At 37.3% G+C, this 13917-nt stretch overlaps 1 protein-coding gene across 1 annotated transcript; it reads left to right on the forward strand.

The window, feature by feature from the left end:
- The first annotated feature begins 10101 nt into the window (after window positions 1–10101).
- Window positions 10102–13494, forward strand: LOC133801075 (uncharacterized). The gene is made up of 2 exons (XM_062239214.1): window positions 10102–10258; window positions 11774–13494. The coding sequence occupies exon 2, from the start codon at window positions 12024–12026 to the stop codon at window positions 13206–13208; it is 1185 nt and encodes a 394-aa protein (XP_062095198.1). The 5' UTR covers window positions 10102–10258; window positions 11774–12023; the 3' UTR covers window positions 13209–13494.
- The last annotated feature ends 423 nt before the right edge of the window (window positions 13495–13917 follow it).

The following is a 13917-nucleotide window of genomic DNA, read 5'->3' on the forward strand; positions in this document are numbered from 1 at the left end:
TGAGCCAACTGAGTTTCTTAAGTGTAAGTAGGAAAATACAGTGTTTCTCTCTCTAGAGAATACAAGCTTTCTCTCTCTAAGCTCTCTCAGAAAATGCCCCAAATGACAGTCCCAAGTTCTCCAAACCAAAGAGCTCTTTTTTCTTTCAAAAGACCAGATCCCCCTAAATGATGCCATGAGCCATTTATTTATATGCTCATGGATCGTACATCAGATATATCCCTTTGATCGGGTCCTTCGTTCTTCCAACAGAATTTAATTAATAAAATATAAATAAATTTAAATTACAATAATATAGTTATTATTCTGGGATATCTGAGAGATTCCCGCGACAGTTGAGAATGATTCGGGTTGAAGCTGTTACTGAGGCTTTACTGAAGAGTCACTAGACGGTAACTTCTGAGATTCTAATCCATGGACCAACCAAATTCATCCCCGAAGTGACTGATCGGCCAAGACAACTCACCGGTCGACATAGGCAAGCCCCTTTCGTTGGCATAGGCAAAGCACACCTCTAACACACCTCTGGTCGGTATAGGCAAAGCACTCCTCTAGCACACCTTTGGTCTAGCATGACACATCTCTGGTCTAGCAAAACAAATGACTGGTCGGCCAAAATACTCCATTGGTCGGCCAGAACATTTTACTGGTCGGGCAGAACATTTTACTAATCAGTCAAAAATCTTACCAGTCAGACAAAAATTCTACCTGGTCGATCAAATCACTTCCAAACCAGATAAATAATTTTCATGACCAATAATATCACAACTCCGAAAAGCCAATACATTTATTGACTATTAATGTATCATTTAGTGACCATGCATTACCACTTGTCACTTCTGATTGCCACGTCATCGAACTGAAATTTTGGGGATAACATTTGCCCCCAAGTTTATTATATGATTTACTCGTATGATAAACTTTTTCTCTAGCAAAATGTTTTTGAGGTCATCCAAAAGCTTCCATCCGGTCAGTAACTTTCACTTTTGTAGTAAACCCACGATTGAACTTTTCTTTTGAATTCTTCAAATTCCATTTTTTGATCTTGTTGTAGTGCCCCATGAGTAGGAAAACATGTTTGCTCCACATTTTTGAGTAAACTTGTGATTGCTAAGCTGATTGGAAATGCCTATTTGGTCTTCGGGACCCAAATAATTTCTTAACTGCTGACCCTTGGGTGCTTTGTTTCCTGCTGCTTGGACGCCCGCCTTGCTCCTTGGGAATGCCCTCTCCATTTGGGGCACATAACCTCCTCGGATAGCAGCCCTTGGCATGCTGGCTCCTCAACATCAGGGCAGAGCTCCTCGAATGCGCGCCTCCCTTGGTGCACCTGACTTCTCGAACGCACGGCACATCAGCTCGGACGCGCTCCTGCCAGCTCCTCGGATGCCCCTCAGCTTCTCGGACACCACCCCAACCGCTCAGACACCACGCAGCTAGCCGTTCGGACGCATGCACCTAAGCTCCTCGGACACGCCCTGCCGCTCGGACACACGCACCTAAGCTCCTCAAACACGCTCTGCCACTCGGACGCACGCGCAGCTGCTCCTCGAATGCACCAGCCTTTGGATGTGCACGGACCCGCTCGGGCACCTGCCTTCAGCTCCTCGGCGTGCCCCTTCAAGCCGCTCGGATACATGGCCCTCCTAGCTCCTTGGGCTTGTACAAAACTTTATGGCTTATGCATTTAGGCACCAAAAATTTATGATTATTGTTGTTGCTCTCATAAATCATAAATTTTTATCAGGGTAGTAAAATATTTTACTGGGTAGTAAATATTTTTTCTTTGCAATCATTTGTTTGTGTTTGTTTGGTTCACTCATCACTGTTAGTCATGCTCAACGCCGAGTAATAGACTACAAGGAGCTGGTCAAGGTTTTGAATGTCAATGATGGGGTTAACCAGTCAGGGACTAATTTACCCGACCAGTAGACACTCTTAGCCGACCTGAGAGCTTCCTATCCATCAACAGAGTTTCCTACTCAACCAGTGAAACATGCTCAGCCGATCAGGGAAGTTGTATCTGCTCTCTTGACAGGAAAACTTTGCATCTGATCAGGTGAACTTTGTATCTGGTTAGTAGTTTACTCTTTTTTTTCTTATACTTTTGTGAAGACAACTGCTGCTTAGTAGCTTTGATATTTTTTTATGGACCCAAAACGAGTATGTTTTAAAAATTTATACTCGCAAGCGCACGAATCGTATATGGAATATAGTGTTTGTGTAAGCATGAGATCGACCCCAAAGGAGTTGTCTAAAATAAAAAAGAAAACTATTTTAAACCAAAATTAATAAATTCTAACCTAGCTCCAAAGATTTATGAGATTTTTTGTATAATGAAAATAAAATAAAAGATAATAATAAATAAATTAAAGACAATACATATAAATAAATTAATATTAGAAATCAAGATAGTAAAAGAAATATTATTAAGATAATAGAATCCACAAAATATAAGTTCAATAATATTTAAAAGTACATTGACTCCCAAGTTTTAGTAATAGTAGAAATTAATCAAACCATCACTTATTCAAATTAGATATTCTAGTTAAGCACAAGTTTTTATAAAAATATAGGATCTATCTTCACTTTTAAAAATTATAATTTCAAAGTATTTAGTGTAAATCAATCTAATGAAATAACAAATAAATCAATGAACATTATTTATAAGGCAAAACATAATATTTTTGTTCTAAGCATTGGATGTGTACAATTTAATGACACATCTTACACAAAGAATATTATGTTTTTGCACTAATGAAGAACAAAGTGTAAATATGTGCTAACAATAAAAAATACATGATATTTAAGATGAAAGAAGATATTTGAAGAAGAAAATTCCATAAACTTTGTTGCACAAATGGGAAATCAACATACAAAATAAATACTATTTAGTTACATATTGTTTCATCATCACCTTAATAATCTTAAAAAGATTAGAAACTCATAACTAAAATAGCAAATGCAAACTAAAAATTACAAACATAAATAGGAAAATTTGGAGGAGAAACCCCCAAATTTTTCCTCTAAAAACTCATAGGAAAAATGACCAAAAAGAAGAAAAAGATGAAGAGAATTGAGAGGTTTTGAAAGTGTAGAACTTGTGGTATGGTAACCTCCTCCAAAATAAGCACCCCAAATGGTCTTGAAAATTCCTTATTTATAGCCAAAATGAGATTATTAAAATAATCAATTTAAATTAATTAAATTGATTAAATTAATAATAATATGGCAAATATGGGTAAATTATAGGGTGTAATAATGATTTTGGGGTAAAATGTGTAGAAAAGTTTGGGTAAAAAATTGTATTTTTGGACATCAGGGGACAAGGGGCCAAAAAGGATTTGTTGGGCTCAAAAATGGGGAAAAGGCAGCATTTGGCTGCTGGGGCGGATTGGCTGAAGGAAAATGCATGCGGGCTGGGCCAAACTGGGCAATGGAGCAAGCGGGTGGAGGAAGTTGCACGGTTGGGGCACAGCTGGAGGCTGCTGGCAGCTTCGGGTTGGGCTTCTGGAGGCAGGCCCAACGGCTGGGATCATGGAATGGCTAGAGTGGGCCTGAACTGTTGGGCTTCAACTGACATGTTGGGCTTCGGCTGGCATTGTGGAGGAGAAGAGGAGCTGGGATGCTCGGCTGGGCCTGGGCAGAAGTGCTGGCGTGGGCCTTTACTTTTCAGATTTGCCATTTTTTTCTCCTTTCTTTTCTTGTTTTCTATCCTTTTCTCCAAACACAAAAATACCACAAATTCTCTAACAAAATAAACATAAAATAAATCATAATAAAATATTTTCACTATAAAATAAATCAAGTTAATTATTTGAAAATATTAATTATAACTTAATTTTTATTTAACATTTAAGTTCAATATTACAATATTTTTTACCTCAAACTAAATAATAATAATTCAACTAATTAACTACATCTTTTTACAACAAAATAACTATAAAAACACACAAAAATATATAAAATCAAAATAAACCCAATAAATTCAAAATTACTTTAAAACTTAATAAATCAATTAAAAACTCAAGAATTAAGCAACAATTAGTACATAAAAAGTGGTAAAATAACTCTATTTTGTAGAGTTATCATTTTTCTTGTATGGTCAAGTTGTTGGCATTTATACTTTACTTTTCTTTGCTAACTTGCAACATGCTAAGTCTTTTTAGACTTAAAACATTATAAGTTTTTTGTGAATAGTAAAGTCACTCTGATGTATGCCTTATATTTTCGCATGAGTACTTAGTTTTCTAACTTAGAAATTCTAGACATTTCATAAGTCCCTACTAAGTATACTTTCTCACCCTCTTATTGCTCTAACATTTTATGAGCATAATGTTTATTATCACACGAATATCTGCTTCTAACTTGAAATTTTAAAAAAATTCCAAGTTACTTAAGCTTTGTCAAACAAGTTAGCTTAATGGCCTTTTTTGACTTCGAAAATTTACAAGTCAGCCTAAAAACAGATATCTTAACTCGTGCTCTTATTGTTTGTGTTAAATTATATACCAGTATACCCCATGCGCCCCCCAAGTGATCAAGGGTTGAAAGATCCTTGGTCACTTGCTACTTGACCGAATTTGTTCGAGCAGTTAATTGCTCGTGAAACACATAGAATATATTGAAAATATTCGAGCAGTTGAACATTGCTTGAACGTATCGGCTAGTTGAACACTCTCCAATTTTACCGACCAGTTGAACACTGTTAAGATAATTAACACACATGCACATTTGTAGCAAGAATCGACCACGCTGCGCATAATCTCTTTTATTACTCGTAAATTAAAAAAAGGACAAAATGTGTCTAATAACGAGTCTTAAACAACAAAAATTGTTCAAAAATAGATGACTGGTCATCAAATAACCAGCTCATAAACCAAATTTAAATAACAAGTTAAACAACTTGAAATTAAACTACCACTCTGAAAGCGGTATTTAGTGATAATATATCCTCCGATGCTCGCCATTCTAGTGGTTCTTGATCAAGCTCCGTTCACCCAATCTGATCCTAGCACTCCAGCTCATGTCAAAGTATCCGGGCATACCTCTCCCTTGCTTTGTTATTATCCTCAGCCAAGTAGTGTGGACCTCCACATATAGTGTCTAAGGTAAAGTCCACAGGTCCAGGTTGCAAGGGTGGAGATCTCTGTCATTTGAACCCAGAATTGTTGCTGCCTCCTTCTCCTTGGGGTGTCTCTGCCCGGTACTTTCTCAACTTGCCCAACCGGAGAAGAAATTCTATGTCGTCCTTGAGGTGATTGCATTCATTCGTGTCGTGACCATAATCTCCATAGAAACGACAAAACTTATTCATGTCTCTCTTACCCATCTCTTTCCAGATGGGTGGAGGTTTCTTGTAGGGAACCTCTTCATGACTAGCAAGATATATTTTCGCTCGGCTAGTTGAGAGAGTGGTGTAATTAGTGAACTGAGGCTCATACTTGGTTGGCTTTTCGTTTGAACTAGACTTAGCCTTCTTTTCTTCATGGTGGTCAGACCCGTTATTCCCACGTTTCTTTCCACCATTCTGATCGTTTCCACTATTCTTAGGAGGGTCAACTGATCCGCCCGAATTGTTTATGCCATTCTCCTCTTTCTAGACTGCATCATCCAATTTCATATACTTGTCTGCTCGGTCAAGAAATTGTTGAAGTGTTGTGTTGACCATGATTTTGGCCAACGACGAGTAGACGTCAAAACTACAATAAACCTTCAAGAGAAAAAATGACACTGATAATTTTTATAGTGGTTCAGCCCCAATATGTTGGTAATAGCATAATCCACTTAGAGTTGTGATTTATGAATCTACACTCAAGATCAAATGCACCTGTGTCAACTGAGTTTCTTAAGTGTAAATGAAAAGAATACAATATTTCTCTCAGAATACAAAATACTCTCTCAGGAAAATCAGAATCTGAATCCCCTCAATGATGCCATGAGCTCTTTATTTATAGGCTCAGGATCGTAGAAATAAAAATCCCTCATAATCGGGATATTTCAGTTGCTCTCACAATATTTAATTAATAATAAAATTTAAGATACAACAATATGCGATTTCTTTGGGATAATCTGAGAGATTCCCGCTGTGGGTACGACTAATTCTAGCTGAAGTCGTTACTGAAATTTCGCTGCATAATGATGATCTGTCTAGTCGGCCAACTTCACTCCTTGAAGAGAGATTGGTCGCCAAAGCACTTGACTGGTCGACCAAAACAGATGACCGGTCGGCCACACACTTCACTAGTCGGGCAAAACAGATGACTGGTCGGCCAAAGCACCTGACTGGTCAATCAAAACAAATGACTGGTCGCCCAAGCACTTCACTGGTCAGTCAAAAATCTTTACCGGTTGGACAGAAATTCTACCAGGTCGGTCAGATCACTTCCAAACCAGATAAATAATTTTGATGTCAGTAATATCACCAGATTCATCTAAAACCTTTGACCCAGCCATTTCTTGCCACTTGTCACTTTTATTGCCACATCATCGCTTTCAAATTTTGGGGATAACATGTTGAAATTGGATTTCTATGTATACTATCCCACAAATGGCTCTGATAAGTGATTATGGAGGATATGGCAACCACCTTCCCCTCGTCTCCGACAGCAATTGCTCTATTGACTTCTCTCATGAATCTTTGTATATAATTCTTTAGAGATTCATCATTCCCTTGTTTGATATCAGCCAAGTGGTTGGCATAAACTGGTGGAGTCCGAGCAGCACTAAATTGTTTACAAAACTCCTTCCTGAATGCTTCCCATCAGGTAATGGAGTTCGGCTTAAAATTCCAATACCATTCTTGGGCAGTATCCGACAATGTAGTCGGGAAAACTCTACACTGATAATCGTCACTTACCCCGAGCAGTTCCATTTGGTCATCGAATTTCCCAACATGTCTAATGGGATCTGCCTTTTCTGTATATACTGGCAGCATCGGTGCTTTATATTTTGCCAGCAACTGGGCTGCTCTATTCCGGGCACAAAATGGGCTGCCACTCCGGTGGTCTATCGCATCCATCCCGGAAGGTCGTTTTGACAAACCTTGCACTGCAGCCGTTAGCACGTCAAGCTGGGCTTGGATGGCTGGTGCAATTGACGAAGTTCCAAGGTCTTGACCGCTTGGTCGGGCATTACCATCTGGTGCACTGTCGTCAAGTATTTCTACTTGACTGGCAGGGCGGTTCAGATTTTGCCCTTCGACCGGGACGGTCCTCCTCTTGTTGGTGATAACGTCCCTTAGATACTTCCGGGAAGCATGCTCTCCTACCCGATCGAACACCATACTTTTTGATTTTTCAGAGGGCTTACTACGCGGGACTTGCTCTCTCCCACTACGCTGCTGGCCGGGATGCAGTGGAGGCTTTTCGGTACGTCCCGGGCAGTCTTTTCCTCCTTGTGGGTTGTTGTCTTCTTTTTCCTTTGACTGGTCGGTGTGATGACTATCAGCCTCATCACGACCATGCCCATCTTTGAACTGTGAAGTCCTCTTATCTCGAGGAGTCCTGGTCGGATCCTGCCTGGGTGGAGTCTTTTTACTGCCCGATCGGTGACTCCCTGATCTAGAAGTTTTTGATCGGTGGCTCCTGGAGGGGGTTAGAGTTTTCCCTTTGCGTCGAGGCAGTTCTGGATCGGACCCCATCATCTTCCCGAACAGGGGGGTTACTCCTGCTTCTGTCCGGTCCCCAAAAATTGGCTCTGTCAGTGGTCCTCCGACCATCATTATTATTTCTTGCTCCCTGGGTGGCTGCTTGTGCCGTGGGTTGAGCATTGTCTTAGGCCAATTGGGTAGCCGCTTCTAGAGCAAGTGCTGCTTCACGATGTCTCCGGTCGACTTCCTCCTGTCGCTGTCTGGTCTCTTCGCTTCTGGCCTCCATATCACGCCTTCGCTGCTCTAACGCAGCTCTCTACCTGGCCATCTCTTCAGTAAAAGACTCCTGTCGAGCATTGAATTGCATCATCTCCTTTTGGAAAGCGCCTATTACTTCCTGGAGTTGTTCAACTTCTGAAGTGGTCTCCTCGAGGAAGACCCTAGTCTCAGTCTCTGGGTTCTGCAGTCCAAGACCTTCTGATCTAGCAGGCTCTTTTGATGTGCCTGACTTTTTGGATGCCACATTGGTATTCTTGGGCGCCATCTTGATATGATAGTCGTGTGTTTCTTCTCTTCAGGCTCTCAATGAAAGCACAAAAAATGTTGACCATGATTTTGGCCAACTGCGAGTAGACGCAAAAATGACAATAAACCTTGAATAGAAAGTAAATAACACACGTAATTTTTATAGTGGTTCAACCCCAATTTGTTGGTAATAGCCTAATCCACTTGGAGCTGTGATATATGTGTCCTACACTTAAGATCAGATGAATTTGAGCCAACTGAGTTTCTTAAGTGTAAGTAGGAAAATACAGTGTTTCTCTCTCTAGAGAATACAAGCTTTCTCTCTCTAAGCTCTCTCAGAAAATGCCCCAAATGACGGTCCCAAGTTCTCAAAACCAGAGAACTCTTTTTTCTTTCAAAAGACCAGATCCCCCTAAATGATGCCATGAACCATTTATTTATAGGCGCATGGATCGTACATCAGATATATCCCTTTGACTGGGTCCTTCGTTCTTCCAACTGACTTTAATTAATAAAATATAAATAAATTTAAATCACAAAAATATATAGCTATTATTCCGAAATATCTGAGAGATTCCCGCGGCAGTTGAGAATGATTCAGGTTGAAGCTGTTACTGAGGCTTTACTGAAGAGTCACTAGACGGTAACTTCTGAGATTCTGATCCGTGGACCAACCAAATTCATCCTCGAAGTGACTGATCGGCCAAGACAACTCACCAGTCGACATAGGCAAGCCCCTCTCGTTGGCATAGGCAAAGCACACCTCTGGTCGGTATAGGCAAAGTACTCCTCTAGCACACTTCTGGTCTAGCATGACACATCTTTGATCTAGCAAAACAAATGACTGGTCGGCCAGAACATTTTACTGGTCAATAAAAAATCTTTACTGGTCGAACAAAAATTCTACCAGGTCGGTCAAATCACTTCGAAACCAGATAAATAATTTTCATAACCAGTAATATCACAACTCCGAAGAGCCAATATATTTATTGACTGTTAACGTGTCATTTAGTGACCATGCATTGCCACTTGTCACTTCTGATTGCCACGTCATCGAACTGAAATTTTGGGGATAACAATAATATTTAAAACTAATTTAATATAATTTTAAATTCAATAATAAAATTAAAATTTTCATTTTTTATTTTTTATATTATTTAATTAACTAATTCATAAAATCGGGAGTATTTTAATTATATTGAAAAATATTTTGATCAAAATTTTGTCCAAGATATCATTTTGTTTCATTTTACAAAATTCAGAGTCTGAAATGTCACCTAACAACATATAAGTGCCGATTAATTATTTGAAAAAAAACACCAGGATTATAATAATGTTTTTACTATTACTATTTTTTTGACAAGGAGTTACCTAGTAGATTATCAGTTGAGTGACAAGTTCTCTTAAAATATATATAATAACTGCATTTTAAGCAAAATCACGTTTTTAATTAGGTTAGGCTTTGAATATTTTAGTATATTAGTGGGGTTTCTTCTTCTTTTTTTTAATTTTCTTTACTAAATAAATATTTTAATTTTTTTCTTTTAGAAAATTTGAAAGTTATAAAGTATAAATAAAATTACCAAATAAAAATATAGAAACGTAGAAAAGAGGAACGAAGCAACCTTTGTAATAACATGCCCTAAGATTTTTACTCTCTGTGACTCTTCTTTTGGAGAATCTTATTCTTATGACGTTTAGCCAAACCATCTTTGTATTTTTTTTCTTTATCTAAGCTTTATTAGAAAATAAATAAAATTATATGTATAATAAAAACATAAATTTCAGAAGGAAAAGAAAAGGTAAGAATTAAAAAACAAAACTAAAAAAGGTCAAATTCAAAAGCCAAACGCCGCCACGACAGTGCCACGTAGGTTCGAAGAAAGCCGAAGCAAGCTGTTCAGTTTCCGAACCTGGTGGCTCGTCAGCACAGCTGGAGACAGCCTGTCACCAACAAAGTCCCACTCACCTATTCCCCTAACTACGTTCTCTCTCTCTCTCTCTATCTCTCTCTCTCTCCGCGCTTCCCTGTCTCTCTTCTCTCTCTGTTCCTGGCTGTCTCTGTGTATTAGGGTTTCCTGATCTTGTTAAGCGATTATCAGATTACGGGTTCAACTCCACCGGATCAAGATTCTCACCTTTGTAAGCTCTCCATTGATATGATTTTTCCTCTATTTTCTGCATTTCGCCAACTTTTTTTCTTGAATTTAGGGTTTATTATTGAGTTCCAATCCTCCTTTTTGAATTGTAATACGTTTCTTTAATTTTTATCGTCATTATACTGTCTATGGTTGTTATCGTCGTTGTGCCGGGGACGAATTATGCTATTTCTGTATACATCTTTAAGATTTTTAGTATTTATTCAGTTCTAGCTTATAATTTATTTTAAAAAAATATATTGTTGATCTCTTGTGATAAAATGAAATTTATCAATTTAGAAAAAAATAACTTAATGTAGTATTGTTTTCCATTTTTTTTTTCTGGTGGTATTATCCTTAGAACAAGTAATGTACTCTTTTAACTGAATAATTAAAGAAAAATCACTTCGTCGAAAGTGTAGTTGACAGTTATTTTATGTAAATATATGCATTAACATTTCAAAATTTCTAGAGTTTCTATTTTCTTTGAAGTAGGTGATAAGATTTTGTTTTCAGTAATAAAAGGGAATTTAGATTTGGCATTAGTGTATTTGTACTTGGTAGTTGCGGCCGTGTAAAACGAATCTGTGATTATTTAGCAGTATATTATTCAAGTGTAATTAATTTGATTGTGAATAAATCTGTATCTTCGCCTCCAATTTGGATTGGACAATAGATTGTATTCATCCAAAATATTGACAATTATGCTTTTACGTATTGTTAATGTTTGATGGTTTGATTCATTTTTTTAAACAAAAATAAAAGTGTGTTCCTTCTGGCGACATTGTTTTGTTTTATTATATATTTATAACCTAAGTGGGAGTCCTTTTTAATGTGGTGCAGTGTAGATACTCTGAAACTGATTACTCTTATTGAATGCATTTCAATTGTTTATATATTAATGAAAAAGAAAAGAAAATACAATGGATTTTGTGGCTTGAAATGTCTAAGTTTGTTCATGGGAAGGCCAGGTTTGGCTGCCATTTTTTTCTTCCTGTTACCTATTGTATTAGGTTTGTTGCTGTGTTCTAAATTCTAAATTGTGATAGTCTTTTTACTCTTTACTCTTTACTAAATTGTGATTGTTTGATATTTGTGTGTTTTATGCTAATGGTTTTTGTTGTAATTTTAATGACATTTGGACAACTAAACAATTGCATAGCTTGTTGTGAAGTCTTCGTGAACTTAGATTATCTGTTTCAAAATTTCTGATTGAGGGAAATTTGCTAAACTATGATTTATAGTCATTTTCTCCATTTTCTAATTTCATTTACTGGATTTGAAAAATATTAAGTTCAATTTCAGATCAATTCATTTTCTGTTAGTATTCACACATTTTACTAACTATTGAGGTTGCATATGTTGGATTTTGGTGTAAGGGGCTTTTATTGTGATATTCAGCATATGCTGTTTAATTTTTTTCCTGCAACATAGCATATTGATTTCATTATAGAGCGTGTTTACATTTATTTGTCTACTGTTGTGCTTTCTAATTTTTTTTTTCCTTTTTGTTTATTAGGTTATTGGACCACATAATCATCTAAAGGTGAGTGTGAAGAATATTTGGATCACATGTTTGCTACCTGAATGTTGCTGAAATGTTGCCCTAAGTGATAAAGTACATTTTGGTTCGATGAGCATCTTTTGGTATTATCAGCGGAACTTTTTCTGTTACTTCACTTGATTCTGGCCCGAAACCGTTCAGGCTACTAGAGGATCTTTTGTATCCATGCTGTTAGAGAGCATGCGTGGAATCTGTGCTTCGGGTAATGCCCCTGACGAGATTTGCTGCCGATGCATTCGGTGTGTTGACAATATGTCTAGTTGCTCTCTTGATTCTTTTAGGTATACTGTGCATCGCCTACTCATTTTACTTCCGGTCACGCATTCGTAGTCAGAATTTTACTCAACTCAGTTACTTTAGTGGTCCTTGGATAATTAGGATCGCTTTCATCTTGTTTACAATCTGGTGGGGTCTTGGTGAAATCATTCGTTTAACGTGGTTAAGACGTGAGGGAAGAGTGTTGAATCTTAACTTGAAATGGCAGGAAACTGTCTGCAAATGCTACATAGTGTCGAACTTGGGATTTGCAGAACCTTGCCTCTTCCTCACTCTCGTGTTCCTCCTGCGTGCTCCTTTACAGAAGATGGAATCAGGGATTCTAAGCCGAACATGGAATGGGAAAACAGCAGCATGTGTTATTCTCTACTGCCTCCCATTGTTTGTTCTTCAGCTGTGTCTTATTTTAATTGGACCTCAGTTGATGAAGAATAAGAGTTTACATAAATTGCCTTGGTACTTTACGAGTACAGTGAGAACTGATGACATTGCTCTCTGCACTTACCCTTTAATAAGCACCATCCTTCATGGGATTTTTGCAACTGTCCTGACTGTCTACTTGTTTTGGCTGGGAAGGCGGATTTTGAAATTGGTCATCAATAAGGGTCTGCAGAAGAGAGTTTACACATTGATAATCTCAGTTTCAGGTTTCTTTCCGTTAAGGGTCCTATTACTTGGCTTCTCTGTTTTATCTAAACCAGAGCACTTGCAGTTTGAAGCTCTCTCTTTCTCGGCTTTTCTTTCCCTTCTATGTTGTGCTGGGGTGTGTATATGCATGCTTGTTTACTGCCCAGTTGCAGATTCTTTAGCCCTGGGGAGTTTACATGACTTGGAGGCTAGGAGAATGATCAATGATGATCAAAATGACTCTATTTCCCTTATTGCTAACCAGAGTCATCTTGAAGAAACAGCTGTTCATAGCCCTGGGAGGAATTCTGATGCATCGACTAAGCGAGGATCAATTTCCTTTCGAACATTGGAGAAGGTTGGTTCTTCAAGGGGAAACTTTGTGGAACTCAGCCTCTTCTCTCCCAGTAGAGATGCATCTCCCCCGGGATCACCTCCGCTCCTTGGCTGGCCTATGCGCCCTCCGGCACAAGTTCGTGGAACTTAAGAAGCATGCAAGAAACTGAGAGTAATGCGTGGTGAATATCAATTTTGTGGTAAAGAAAAACTGATTGTAAAGGGTTTTAGCTTCAATAAGGATTATTATTCTTGGTTTGTTTTTCTAATTTTAGATAATGATGGTTTTTGCTTGAAATGGTATTCATGATCCTTGATTTTTTTTTTTTGAATATATTCTCTTTGATGGCATTCCTATCTAGGTAAAGGAACAAAGGCTGTGGACTCTATCAATCTTCTACTCTTTAAGTTTAATTCTTAATAGGATTTTGTGGCCATTGTTTTTATTATATTATTATTTTAATTTTAAGCACTAATTAAAAGTATAGGATTATACTATTTTGGACTTGTGTTTTTATCAATTATTTGTTTGTAACTTGTGTTTTGCATAATTGATTGGGAAATTTACGAAAAATACTTGAGATCTTAAAAAATATGTAATTTGGAAAAAATTATAAAAATACGGAGAGACATAATTGTAAATATAAATTTTTTTTTAAAAAATAAATTTTACAAATTTGCAATAATATTTTTTTTTGTAATCAAAGTATATAAATTTGTAACTAAAATTTACAAGTTTGTAATAATATGTTATAATTTTGTAAATAATATTTATCAATTAAAATTGTAACACGTAGTAACAGCATTGTTACAAAATGTTATTTTTATATTTGTAAAATTTCATGCTTTTCAATTTATTT

Source organism: Humulus lupulus, chromosome 1 (genome assembly GCF_963169125.1).
Source record: "Humulus lupulus chromosome 1, drHumLupu1.1, whole genome shotgun sequence".
Classification (NCBI taxonomy): domain Eukaryota; kingdom Viridiplantae; phylum Streptophyta; class Magnoliopsida; order Rosales; family Cannabaceae; genus Humulus; species Humulus lupulus.